Source organism: Asparagus officinalis, chromosome 10, assembly GCF_001876935.1.
Source record: "Asparagus officinalis chromosome 10, Aspof.V1, whole genome shotgun sequence".
NCBI lineage: Eukaryota > Viridiplantae > Streptophyta > Magnoliopsida > Asparagales > Asparagaceae > Asparagus > Asparagus officinalis.
The window spans coordinates 19181169-19195896 of record NC_033803.1 but is presented as its reverse complement, the minus strand read 5'-3'; the positions used below and the strand labels follow the sequence as shown (position 1 = coordinate 19195896).

The following is a 14728-nucleotide window of genomic DNA, read 5'->3' as shown; positions in this document are numbered from 1 at the left end:
GCTAGAACTAAGAAGGTACGTGTTAGAACTAACTTGAGGGCCCAAGAACCTAGAACTAAGATGAATTAGAGCTAGAATTAGGCAGAACTAATATAGTGCGGGCTAGAACTAGCATGGTGCGGGCTAGAACTAAGAAGGTACGGGTTAGAACTAATTTGAGGGCCCATGAGCCTAGAACTAAGATGAATTAGAGTTAGAACTAGCTAGAACTAACATAGTGCGAGCTAGAACTAACATGGTGCGTGCTTGAACTAAGAATGTGCGGGTTAGAACTAACTTGATGGCCCAAGAGCCTAGAACTAAGATGAATTAGAGCTAGAACTAGCTAGAACTAATATAGTGCGGGCTTGAACTAGCATGGTGCGAGATAGAACTAAGAAGATTCGGGTTAGAACTAATTTGAGGGCCCAAGAGACTAGAACTAAGATGAATTAGAGCTAGAACTAGCATAGTGCGGACTAGCTAGCATGGTGCGGGCTAGAACTAAGAAGATGCGGGTTTGAACTAACTTGAGGGCCCAAGAGCCTAGAACTAAGATGAATTAGAGATAGAACTAGCTAGAACTAACATAGTGCGGGTTAGAACTATCATGGTGCGGCTAGAACTAAGAAGGTACGTGTTAGAACTAACTTGAGGGTCCAAGAGCCTAGAACTAAGATGAATTAGAGCTAGAACTAACATAGTACGGGCTAGAACTAGCATGGTACGGGCTAAAACTAAGAAGGTGCGTGTTAGAACTAAATTGAGGGCCCAAGAGCCTAGAACAAAGATGAATTACAGCTAGAACTAGTTAGAACTAGCATATTGCCGGCTAGAACTAGCATGGTGCGGGCTAGAACTAAGAAGGTGCGGTTAGAACTAACTTGAGGGCCCAAGAGCCTAGAATTAAGATAAATTAGAGCTAGAACTAGCTAGAACTAGCTAGAACTAACATAGTGCGGGCTAGAACTAGCATGGTACGGGCTAGAACTAAGAAGGTCAGGGTTATAACTAATTTGAGGGCCCAAGAGCCTAGAACTAAGATGAACTGAGCTAGAACTAGCTAGAACTAACATGGTGCCGGCTAGAACTAGCATGGTGCGGGCTAGAACTAAGAAGATACGGGTTAGAACTAACTTGAGGGCCCAATAGCCAAGAACTAAGATGAATTAGTGCTAGAACTAGTTAGAACTAACATAGTGCGGGCTAGAACTAGCATGATGCGGGCTAGAACTAAGAAGGTACGGGTTAGAACTTACTTGAGGGCCCAAGAGCCTAGAACTAAGATGAATTAGAGCTAGAACTAGCTAGAACTAACATAGTGCGGGTTAGAACTATCATGGTGCGGGCTAGAACTAAAAAGGTACGTGTTAGAACTAACTTGAGGACCCAAGAGCCTAGAACTAAGATGAATTAAAGCTAGAACTAGCTAGAACTAACATAGTACGGGCTAGAACTAGCATGGTACGGGCTAGAACTAACATGGTGCGGGCTAGAACTAAGAAGGTATGGGTTAGAACTAAATTGAGGGCCCAAGAGCCTAGAACTAAGATGAATTAGAGCTAGAACTAGCTAGAACTAACATATTGCCGACTAGAACTTGCATGGTGCGGGCTAGAACTAAGAAGGTGCGGGTTAAAACTAACTTGAGGGCCCAAGAGCCTAGAACTAAGATGAATTAGAGCTAGAACTAGCATAGTGCGGACTAGAACTAGCATGGTACGGGCTAGAACTAAGAAGGTGTGGGTTAGAACTAAATTGAGGGCCCAAGAGCCTAGAACAAATATGAATTAGAGCTAGAACTAGCTAGAACTAACATATTGCCGGCTAGAACTAGTATGGTGCGAGCTAGAACTAAGAAGGTGCGGTTAGAACTAACTTGAGGGCCCAAGAGCCTAGAAGTAAGATGAATTAGAGCTAGAACAAGCTAGAACTAACATAGTACAAGCTAGAACTAGCATAGTGCGGGCTAGAACTAAGAAAGTACGGGTTAGAACTAACTTGAGGGCCTAAGAGCCTAGAACTAAGATGAATTAGAGCTAGAACTATCTAGAACTAATATAGTACGCGTTAGAACTAGTATGGTGCGGGCTAGAACTAAGAAGGTGCGTGTTAGAACTACTTGAGGGCCCAAGAGCATAGAACTAAGATGAATTAGAGTTAGAACTAGCTAGAACTAACATAGTACGAGCTAGAACTAGTATGGTACGGGCTAGAACTAAGAAGGTGCGGGTTAGAACTAACTTGAGGGCCCAAGAGCCTAGAACTAAGATGAATTAGATCTAAAACTTGCTAGAACTAACATATTACCGGCTAGAACTAGCATGGTGCGGGCTAGAACTAAGAAGGTGCGGGTTAAAACTAACTTGAGGGCCCAAGAGCCTAGAACTAAGATGAATTAAAGTTAGAACTAGCTAGAACTAACATAGTGCGAGCTAGAACTAACATGGTACGGGCTAGAACTAAGAAGGTGCGGGTTAGAACTAACTCGAGGGCCCAAGAGCCAAGAACTAAGATGAATTAGAGTTAGAACTAGCTAGAACTAATATAGTACAGGCTTGAACTAGCATGGTACGAGCTAGAACTAAGAAGGTTCGGGTTAGAACTAATTTGAGGGCCCAAGGGCCTAGAACTAAGATGAATTAGAGCTAGAACTAGCTAGAACTAACATAGTGCCGGCTAGCTAACATGGTGCGGGCTAGAACTAAGAAGATGCGGGTTAGAACTAACTTGATGGCCCAAGAGCCTAGAACTAAGATGAATTAGAGCTAGAACTAGCTAGAACTAACATAGTGCGGGTTAGAACTATCAAGGTGCGGGCTAGAACTAAGAAGGTACAAGTTAGAACTAACTTGAGGGTCTAAGAGCCTAAAACTAAGATGAATTAGAGCTAGAACTAGCTAGAACTAACATAGCGCGGGCTAGAACTAGCATGGTGCGGGCTAGAACTAAGAAGGTACGGGTTAGAACTAAATTGAGGGCCCAAGAGCCTAGAATTAAGATGAATTAGAGCTAGAACTAGCTAGTACTAACATATTGCCGGCTAGATCTAGCATGGTGCGGGCTAGAACTAAGAAGGTGCGGGTTAGAACTAACTTGAGGGCCCAAGAGCCTAGAACTAAGATGAATTAGAGCTAGAACTAGCTAGAACTAATATAGTGCGGGTTAGAACTAGCATGGTACGGGCTAGAACTAAGAAGATGCGTGTTAGAACTAACATGAGGGCCCAAGAGCCTAGAACTAAGATGAATTAGAGCTAGAACTTATATAGTGCGGGTTAGAACTAGCATGGTATGTGTTAGAACTAGGAAGGTGCGGGTTAGAACTAACTTGATGGCCCAATAGCCTAGAACTAAGATGAATTAGAGCTAGAACTAGCTAGAACTAACATATTGTGAGCTAGAACTAGCATGGTGCGGGCTAGAACTAGTATGGTGCGGGCTAGAACTAAAAAGGTGTGGGTTAGAACTAACTTGAGGGCCCAAAAGCCTAGAACTAAGATGAATTAGAGCTACAACTAGCTAGAACTAACATAGTACGGGCTAGAACTAGCATGGTACGGGCTAGAACTAAGAAGGTACGGGTTAGAACTAACTTGAGGGCCCAAGAGCCTAGAACTAAGATCAATTAGAGATAGAACTAGCTAGAACTAACATAGTGTGGGCTAGAACTAGCATGGTGCGGGCTAGAACTAAGAAGGTGCGTGTTAGAACTAACTTGAGGGCCCAAGAGCCTAGAACTAAGATGAATTATAGCTAGAACTAACATAGTACGGACTAGAACTAGCATGGTACGGGCTAGAACTAAGAAGGTGCGTGTTAGAACTAACTTGAGGGCCCAAGAGCCTAGAACTAAGATGAATTAGAGCTAGAACTAACATAGTGTGGGCTAGAACTAGCATGGTACGGGCTAGAACTAAGAAGGTGCGGGTTAGAACTAACTTGAGGGCCTAAGAGCCTAGAACTAAGATGAATTAGAGCTAGAACTAGCTAGAACTAACATAGTGCGGGCTAGAACTGGCATGGTACGTGCTAGAACTAAGAAGGTGCGGGTTAGAACTAACTTGAGGGCCCAAGAGCCTAGAACTAAGATGAATTAGAACTAGAACTAGCTAGAACTAACATAGTACGGGCTAGAACTATCATGGTGCGAGCTAGAACTAAGAAGGTGCAGGTTAGAACTAACTTGAGGGCCCAAGAGCCTAGAACTAAGATGAATTAGAGTTAGAACTAGCTAGAACTAGCATAGTGCGGGCTAGAACTAGCATGGTGCGGGTTAGAACTAAGAAGGTGCGGGTTAGAACTAACTTGAGGGCCCAAGAGCCTAGAACTAAGATGAATTAGAATTAGAACTAGCTAGAACTAATATAGTGCGGACTAGAACTAGCGAAAAGCTCCAAACAGCGAAGAACAAACCCGAGCGGCGAGAAATTGCACTGCAGAAAACTGTAGTTTTGTGCCGACTTCGTACGCACTTTCCGATCACCTCCAATCTCTGTTTCCGCCGATTTCTTCTTTGGTGAGTAGCCCTACATGTTGCCTATCACATTCAATTTGTATCACGCTCTAACTCATTCTCTATCTCTCTCGGTAACGTCCGAAACATCGCTCGATGGCAGCAGCGAGCAGAAAACAGCAGCGCCGTGCCGACTTCGCGCGTGTTTTCCGGCCACCTCCGGTCTCCGTTTTCACCATTGTCTTCGCCGGTGTGTAGCCCTTTATATTGTCTATCACACTGTATCTTCCTTTCACTTGGGCTTATTTTCTACTTTTTGTTATATCGCTTCGAATATTGTTAGTTCTAACTTGCCCCAACTTGCTAGAACTAACATAGTGCGGGCTAGAACTAGCATGGTGCGGGCTAGAACTAAGAAGGTGCGGGTTAAAACTAACTTGAGGGCCCAAGAGCCTAGAACTAAAATGAATTAGAGCTAGAACTAGCTAGAACTAATATAGTACGGGCTAGAACTAGCATGGAGAATCTACTCCGACCAATTCATTGCCAAATAAACGCAATCGAATGGAGAATCTACTCCGACCAATTCATTGCCCAAGAGCCCAAGTCCAAAAGAGAGGAATTCAAAGGTTTAGATGCAAGCTTAAATAATGTTTTGATTAATTACCATCAGAATCAACATCACTTTGTTCTCCTGAATATTGAAAAAGCCAAAAAAACATTTGTTGTCGTGAAAGTTGATGCTGGGCAGGATCGACATGTGATGCGATATATGTTAGTCTAAGTTGTTGAAGACCTGTAGCTTCTTCTTAGCAAGCATCCGGGTTGATGGCATCCCGACAACGTTGATGGCGAACTCGAGGGCAAGGCAGTTAGCGACAGTGGAGAACTCCGGCGTAGTCAAGGGCGAGGCGGGGAGCGGCGGTGAGCAACGACGACGAGGCAGGGCGGAGGAGAGGAGGGGAAGTGGTTGGGAACTCGAGGGCCCAACTCGCGAGCTAGATCGCGGATCTGGAGCCCGATGTCGTCGTGAAGGGTGTAGTCGCGGGCAGGAATGGGGCTTGAGAGCTTGAGAGAGAGAGAGGAGAGAGGAGAGAGAGAGAGGAGAGAGAGGGGAGATGAGAGCGCTTGGGGCCCAGGCGGATGCAGCGACGGCGAGGAATGCGAGGGCCAGAGCAACAAGCTTGAGAAAGCCATTGGTTTGAGAGAGAGAGAGCTGGTTTGAGGGATTGAGGAGAGAGGATAAGGATAATTTGAGGATTTTAGCTTTGCTGGCATGTAATAATTATTAAAAAGAGGCTGTAGTACAAAGTGTCACACTTCAAGGGGCTAATCCACATGGGGAAAACTATGAGGGGACTCGTCACATGAAGTTTCTGCTTTTGGGGCCTGGACACATTTTCCCCAAATTTTAAGCAGGAGCATGTATTCTTGCACCTCTAAGATCAAGATTCTAATGGGACCTTTCACCCATGGATATATTTATTCCAAGTGATATTTATGACTGTCCAGGGAAGGAGGAGGTGATCGATTCTCAGGGTATTTTGGTAAAGTACTATCCGTGATTAGCGCTAACGGAGCCATAGTTTAGTATTTTTAATAGAAGATCTAACAGAGGGACTTATAGCAACACGCTAATGCAATTTGAGATACTAATACCAAAATATGAATATTTGATGTGGGGGTAATATCCAAATAGGTCAGACTTAAGGGACTAATACAAAATATGTCAGATTTGGACCATCCATTCATCGGTTCATTCCAGATTCAGTTTAGGATAAAATTGGGCCAACACTGATCCGACTGATCCTGGCCAAGTTCTAGATGAGTTGCGAAACATATCCTAAGGGCGGGTCATTCCAGTTCGATTTAAGATAAAAATAGGACATGACTGGTTCGATTGATTCTTACCCAGTTTTAAATGAGTTACTAAACACATATCCACAAAACTTATTTTAAGTGGTGCAACATTAGTCCAATATCTTATTTTTAGTTTGGCAAAAGTTGAGCTTAAATTAAACTAGTTCTTTCTAGTTTAATATTTAGCCCCTAAACCAGTTTTTTTACCAACACTTATATGATTCAACTTTGGCTTAGTCAAGATATTTTAATTAAGATAAAGCTAGTCTAACTCGGTTCCATTTTAAAAAAATAATGATAGGGGCACACAAGAGATTTTAAAAATTAAAATCTCACATGGACCCCGTGCACTGTAGCAAGAGATGTGGTGTGGTTAGGAATATGGTAGAGGGTATTGCCCCTAGTGCACCTCATTTTAAAATAGGGTTCGATTTGAACTTCATCTAGTTTTAGACTGTTTGACGTGTCATGAGAGCGGACGTGCTTTTCTTAGCCTGTAGTTAGAGATTTCAAACTAGATCCTTCCCTTCCGCTATCACCTTTTGTGGCGTTGCGATAGGTCTTTGGGCCCTACTTGTTAGCGATTTGAGTCCAACTCTTCGCTATTTCTGATTTGGACGCTCTTACCCGTGTTCATAACCACGTGTCTCTCCTCCTTTGTGTTAGGCTTTTTAAGTTGGGCCCACTGCGAAAACCAACTGAGCTTTATTGGCCCACTGAACTAAAAGCCGACAAACTTGAACTGGGAACTCTATTGGCCCATAAGCAACCACGGCTCTCTTCGTCCAACGTTGAATTTAAACAAGACGACAGCTCTCTCCGTTCTTCCCCAAATCAAAAATGGAGCAACACCAAAACTCCTCCTCCGCCGTGGCCGCCACCGCCGGAGTTCAGAACGTCGTCGTCATGCGACACGGCGACCGCATCGAGGGAAAGATTAGGGCTTGGACCACCGGAAAAAGGATTAGAGGGTTACGGTTTCCTATTCATCGAGTGATGGTGTCTCCTTTCCTTCGATGCCTGCAGACTGCTGCTGAGGTTGTTGCTGCGCTTTGCGCCGTTGCTAATGATGAGGAGCTGATGCTTTCTCTGGATACGAGCAAGGATGCCGTTATCGACCCTTCACGAGTTAAGGTAAAGCTGGTTTTTGAGTTTCCTTCTTCATGCTGTTTAGGGGCTGTTTGGTTCGTTTTTTAACTCGGTGGAAAAGTTTTACGCCGCCTCCACATCAGATTTTTCGTGGCCACGTAGAATATAAGATTTCCGTCGGTTTTTTTTCTCATTTTTGGTTCGCTAGAGTTGAAGAAGGGAAACTCGGTGAAAATTGCCGCCACATCAAATTTTTTCTCACCCTCAATTCCTTCCTCAACCTCGTGAAATCGACGAAAACTGCACCCACGTCGGTTTTTTGCCATATAAACAAAAGTTTTTCCTTTTTTTCCATACGAACCAAATACAAGAAAAATAAATACATTGGTTTTCCACTATTTTTTTGTGCGAACCAAAGCGAAACAATCTATTTCTTGGAAAAGTTTGGAAAACTCAAAACTTGTGTTTTTGTACATGAAAATGCATTTTCCTATATCTAGGAAACGAACCAAACAGCCCCTTAATTACTGCAAAATTTTGTTTTGTTTTTCTTTTGGGGTGGGGTATGGGGGTTGAGGAATAGGTTACTTGTGTATAAATAAATAAAAAAAAGAAAAACCATTTTTATATCTTGGTATACCCTGAGAATTACCAAGCCTAAAAAGCCCTTAAGAGTTGGCCATATGTCATTTTAATGGGCCGAGTCCTACAATCTGAAAATCCGACCCAGATGTGTTAAAGAAATCCACTAGAAAATCTGAGTCCGAGATGAAAGACGCCTTCTGGTCGGACTCCACCAGAAAATTTCTCAAACAACGGAATGATCTATCAGCCTCATCAATGGCACTCTTCACCTCCCAGTTGCCATTGCATTAAATACATGGCTAGAGTCATAATGACTTCTTGAGCCGAAGTCATAATGACTCTTCGGACGACCCCCGCACTTTCGCCATTCTGTCACTGTCGCGTATAATGCAAAGCTGAGTCACTCAACTGATTGCCAACACGTGTAAAGTAGAGTCTGGTCAACCGACTCCACCGACAGGGTCAAATTACCAATGTGCCCCTACATATTCTCTATAAAATGATGGATAACCCCTACTACACCAAGGTACGCTAGGCAAAATCCTGAAGTAGATTCTACATTCCAATAGTCTGCTTATCTATCACTGACTTGATCGTTGAAGGACACACCGAGGGAAACCTCCTCCGACTCTCTAACAAGCGTTACCTATGTAAGGATCTGCTTCCCTCAGATTAATTAGTCATCAATGAAGATTGAGGACCTAAACTCTTTCAAATATCCCCCACATATAATTATCTTTTTAAGATAAACAGTTTAGCGTCAGCCGTAGGGCTTATTTCTTCCCTTGAAAAAATGGCTGATCCTAATCGCCCTCCAATCCCTAACACACTCCTGGAAAATCTTCCACTTCCGACTATGTCACTCGAGCTCAGCTAAATGAATCCTCCTGAAGGATAGCTCAAGCACTCCAACAACAATTCTCTTCATTTGCTAATGAACTTCTTAGTCATGTTCTTCCTTTCTAACCTCCAACATCACCTACCACCACTTTCCTCGAGGGGCAACACCAGCGGCAGAAAGACGAAGAGCAGGTTAGGGAGACCATTCCCCAACTACCACGACATCAAACCCTCTTCACTGTCGTCCCCTAGCAGAGTCACTAACACTTGGAAGATACACGCGAAAGCTTGGAGCCTCGGTACTAGCCCTATCGCTCAAGCGACGTCACGAGGGGTAGAGGTATCCTTACATAACCCAAACTCGACGACCTAGGCTGATCCCTCTGTGATCAACCTAACTTCTGGTTACGACCGAACATTCAACACGTTGACCAACACCATCGGAAGGAATACTCCTCTCTCAAATGAAATCATGAATTTTCTTTTCCCTACAAGATGCCACTCATTGAGAAATACAAGAGCGAAGGTGATCCAGCTAAACATGTACATAATTTCTTTGATTTGATGTGCATCAACAGGTGATGATTCCATGTAGAGTTTTTCCCGTCACCTTAGTGGTAGTGCTAAGATGTGGTGGAATTATCAGGAGAAAAAGTCCATCCACAGCTACGAACAACTCAACCAAAAATTTGTACACCACTTCTTAGCAAACACAAAGAATAAGGCTCTCTGCTCTCTTGTTGTAGATCAGACAAAGACCTGGTGAAACTCTGAGGGAAATATTTCAAAAGATTCCAAGCCAACGATTAGAGGTAGAAGACCCTGACAACATGGTGGCGATGGCAACAATAATCTCTAGTCTAGAAGATGGAAAACTATGCAACTCGCTTATCATGAATCCCGTGGTTAACTTCAACCAACTTATAGCTAGAGCTCAATCACATATGGATGTGGAAGATAGTCGCTTCCATAAGAGGGTAGCCCGAAAGGAAGATGCCAATGCCGAATCTTTCAAAGGCTAAAAAGTTAAAGACGACTGATTTGAGTCTAAGTCCAGATCCGACCGACCCGATAGGAGAGATCAGAGAAGGGACGTGACAAGGAGACCTGATGCTCGCCCCTCTCAACGCTTCCCTCTCACAATTATTCCATCTAATCCTAAAGAAGTGACATCTTGTCAAAACTCCGCATCGTATGACTTCAAACCCTCACGAGAGGGATTCTCAACAATGCTACCACTATCATTAGGACACGACCACGACACGGATGACTACAGAATCCTACAAAGAGACATCAAGACCCTTATCAAAAGAGGGCTGCGGAAGAAATTACTTGACGACCTCAATAAGGAAGAACCACTCCCAGATAAATCAGAGAGAAGGACATGAGTCGGCAAAAAATCAACCGAGAGAAACCAGCAATAAAGGCACCATCAACACTATCAGCGACAACCCAGCAACAGGATGAATGTCAAATAATACTCGAAAGAAGTATGCCCGAATAGCCCTCAAGGTGAATTTCATGCGAGAAGAAGCTCAAGGTGGATCCGGTATACCCCGACATGATAGATTGAGTCCCCTACCCGTGTCGGGTATGTACCAGTGCGGCTCCGCAACCAAACGACATGGACTCATTAAATTGAATTTCAAACCATGTAACTTGCTTTTTGAAGCCAAGACTAGGGATAAATTGGGTCCACATGGCTACTTTTGAGTCCTTTTGAGGATAGAAAAAACAAAAGTGTGTTGCTCTTTTTAACGCGGATAGTGGATGGTGATGTCACAAAGCACTAGGGATATGTGGCTGTAATTGCTTTGGAAAGGAAAAGAATATCATATGTTTCTTTTTTGGGTTTTTTTGCCTCATTTGTTTACTCATATTTATCTATAAACTTAATCACTATTGCTTGTATTCTTAAACCTAATTGTCTTTTTGTTTTTGCCTTTAATCCTAATGTCCAAAATACAGTAGGTAGAGGACTTGTATTTATACACAAACATGATAAAAACCCCCAAAATACCCCACTCAATACCTCCTTAAACTAATACCTCTCTCCCTCATCTTCTTCCCCCTTTTCAACTCTACGCCCTAATTGAAAAAATAAATTTTCGTCGACACCTCCTTTCCCTCGTCGTATGGTATCCGTTGCCTCCATCCTTGCCTTCGCCATCGCCGTCAACACTTATCAGCTCTCGTCGACGACTCCTTCCCCCCCTCTCTCTCTCTCCTCTTCTTCCCCCTTTTCAACTGTACGCCCTAACTAAAAAATCAAATTTCCCCTTTTCTTTCCTGTCGTCATTTGGTGTCCATCGCTGTCTGGTGTCCGTCGCCTCCGTCATTGTCGTCGTCGTCTCCGTCGCCATCGCAGGCATATCTAGCAGTTTGCTTCTAGCGGTAAAAAAACACCTAAGAGTCGATGCTCGATTATGCAACGAACAACGGAGCCTCTTGTTTAGATGGATATTTGACCATTTAGAATGATAGATAATAAATGAATTTTATATTATAAAGGAAGGAAGGAAGGATTAAACACAATTTTATTGTATTTTTTTCTCAATTCTCTTATAGATGCTAAAGAAAAGAGTTGGTTGGAAAAATGCTTCACTTAGTTGCATATAACTTTGGGATTTTAAAACCAACACACAATTTTCTTAGGAGGAATATTAGACTTGTTACAACTAGTCAAGATATTTCTTCGTAAAGTAATAAAATAACCTAAAAAATTCTTTTTTTTTCAAAAAAATGTAAGAATCCCCCCAAACCCCATCTTAAGTTGAATTTTGGTATAATAACAATAGTAATAAGAAAACAAATACCATGAAGAAAATATATATTAAGTATTAGGCAACCTAATATTGTGAATCATAAAGGTATTCATTTTCTTGTTATTATTATTTTCAAAATTCAACTTTTTGGAGGGATTGTTGGAGTTTTTTTAAAAAGTTGATCTATGTTTTCATCTATTGTCTCTTTTGTAGATATATTTAATTCTTAGGGAAAATGTTTCTAGCCGCCAAAACGAAAGAAAACGTGCTTCCCCCTCCCAAGACTTTTTCAACGGGTGTTTTACCCCCAAAAATAAACTTTGTGTTCTCTGAGCCTTAAAACACAAAACCTAAGAGATTTAAATTCGTGAAGACCATAATACCCTTCTTTTTCTCTTTTATATCTGTTATGTTTTGAAAGAGTTTCCTTCGTCAATCCCGCTGGAGAAGCTCTACCTCCGTCAATCCCCGCCTCTGTCACCGTCGAAGCTCCGTCAATCCCCTCACCGTCGATTTTGTCGAAGGCGTTTGTGTTCTACGAGGTGATCTTGAGTAGGGAGTACTTTAGAGGGGAGGGATTAGGGTTAGGGCAAGGGCATCACTATTTGTTTGGTGACTGGGAGGAGGGATATGGTGAATCGGCCTATTGGGCAGCTTAAGGGGCTAGTTGATGAGTGCAAGAAGAATTTTCAGGTAAAAGATTGTGTGAAAATTGAAGCATTTGAAGGGATTGAGGAGGTGGAAGAAGGAAGTGGGTCCTGTTAGTGATTTTAATCTTGTTTTTTGTTTTTTGAAGGGTTAATTGTTGGGTAATTTTTCTTTTTCTTACTGTTTTTTTGTAAGATTCAGAAACATATATAGCAATGTATGATATAGTAGACAACTTTTGTGTGAGTAAAATTGATCTGCGGTGGTCTTTGCTCAACATCTCTCCCCCTCATGGCTTCAACTTGAGGTCTTGGTTTACGCATTGGTTGTGAAGATTACTGGTTGTTAGTTAAGGTTATGGGTTGAAGCTATGAGGGGGAGAGGGTAGGTTGTTAAGGTTAGGGGTGGTTGTTAAGGTTAGGGTCGGTTGTGAAGGTTACACATTGATTGTTAAAGCTACGGGTTAATTATTAAGGTTACGGGTCGATTGTTAATATTATGAGTCAGTTGTTAAGGTTACAGGTTGGTTGTTATATATATGTATATATATTTTGAGTGACATGAATACTTTGGGTCATTTGGTCAAGTGGTAAAGTTTGGGAAGTTGGACAAGAGGTTAGGGGTTCAAACCCTTACAGTCACAATATATATTTAAGGGTCTTTGATGGGCCTTGGGCCTTGGGGCTCTTGGGCTCTTTGAATTCTAAAAATATGTTTAGAATATTCGTTGTTAAGGATAATGATTGGTTGTGAAGGTTACGCTTTGGTTGTGAATGTTACGGGTTGATTGTTAAGCTTACGGGTTTGTTGTTAAGGATAAACGTTGATCGTGAAAGTTACGCTTTGGTTGTGAAGTCTTTGAATTCTAAAAATATTTTTATAATATTCGTTTTTTATTTTTTTAACTCTTCAATTGCCTAATATTGTTGTTTATGAGAATTCACCTATTACGCGTTAGTTGTTAAGATTACGGGCCCGTAACTTAATAGTCAACCCGTAACCTTCACAACCAAACTATAACCTTAACAACCAAACCGTAACATTAACAACCAAACCGTAACCTTAATAACTAATCTGTAACCTTAACAACCAACGCATAACATTAACAATCGTAACCTTAACATATCGAGTGCCTTCATCCCGGACACGGTGTCGATCATCCCAACGCTCCTCAGCCTCTTAACCCCAGTGCCCCCAAAAGGCCCATCATGCCTACAAGAGCTCACCACGACCTTGGCCTCTATCACGTTCGGATCCATGCATGACTAGGTGTCGTGGTTCATCGACACCAACGCGCAGTTCGTCACGACCCCTCCCCCTGACCCTCCTTTCTTAATTATCAAATCCTCCGTCGTCACCATGTTGAACAGCTTCACGTTGGGCCGCATCAGCAGCTTGCTCATGATGGTGAAGGTGAAGAGGGCGGCGTGTTTGATGACGACGTAATCCTCTTGCTCGTCGTAGGGGACCTCGAGCTCATCGAGAAAGAGGTGGGCGGGATAGCGGACGACCATAGCAGAGAAGAGCGCCGTAACCTCGACGAACTCCGCGCCGGGGAGACATACCTACATCGATGAATGTCATCGAGTTGAATGTCGGTGGTCTTGGAGCATGTCTCGTTAGAGCGCAAGGAGAGGCCGAGCAACGCGGATTCCGCACGCCTGCCTGCCGGCCACTAGCGAGCTAAGCGATAAAATGTGTCAGCTGGGTGAAGGCTTGAATGTATACATGTCGGTCCATGTAGAGGCTGGTCATTCTCGCGGAGATGGTTGTATTCTTTTGATGGGGCGGAAGCGGAGGGAGGAGAGGTCGTAAGAGGCGGAGATTTGGGGGGGCGGAGGATGACGATGATAGGGAGGAGAAAGATTGGGTTTTGAAGGCGGAGGAGAGCTTGAGGCCATGGAAGGAGGAGGAGAGGATGTTGCGGTCGTTGGGTTTGGAGAGGAAGGAGGAGGTGACCATGGAGGGTATTATGGTCTTCACGAATTTAAATCTCTTGGGTTTTGTGTTTTGAGGCTCAGAGAACACAAAGTTTACTTTTGGGGGAAAAACACTTGTTGAAAAAGTCTTGGGAGGGGGAAGCACATTTTCTTTCGTTGTGGGGGCTGGAAGCATTTTCCCCTTAATTCTTTTACATGTGGAGTTTCACATAGATGAGTTTTATGCTGACTTAAATAAGTAAAAGATAATGTGAATGTAAAATGGTTTCAAGACAACAAAAGATGCTAGAATTTATTAAAGTCCAATATGACAAAGGGTATATCTAGGAGTATAATCCTAGAATCATCGATGCTAATAGGGTAATTAAGCCTATAATAAAGGTCACTAATAGCGGGAACTTAGCCTTTTGATTGATGAGTTATTTCCATGAGAAAAGGTTTAATGTACAACTGGATAATATATTAGCTTAAAAAAAATACTTACATGAGAGCATCAATAACTCTAACCATCTTTAGGCTTAGTGCCATAGGAAGACTCCCTCTCATTTTCTCCACTAGTAAGTTTGT

General features: G+C 42.7%; 1 protein-coding gene across 1 annotated transcript in view; it reads left to right on the top strand.

Moving 5' to 3' along the window:
* The window catches only part of LOC109824935, a 30847-nt gene continuing 23340 nt past the window's right edge, over positions 7222-14728 (top strand). The window contains exon 1 of the mRNA XM_020391568.1: positions 7222-7428. Within this exon, the coding sequence (XP_020247157.1) occupies positions 7291-7428 (138 nt within the window). The 5' untranslated portion in view covers positions 7222-7290. The remainder of the gene's footprint in view (positions 7429-14728) is intronic.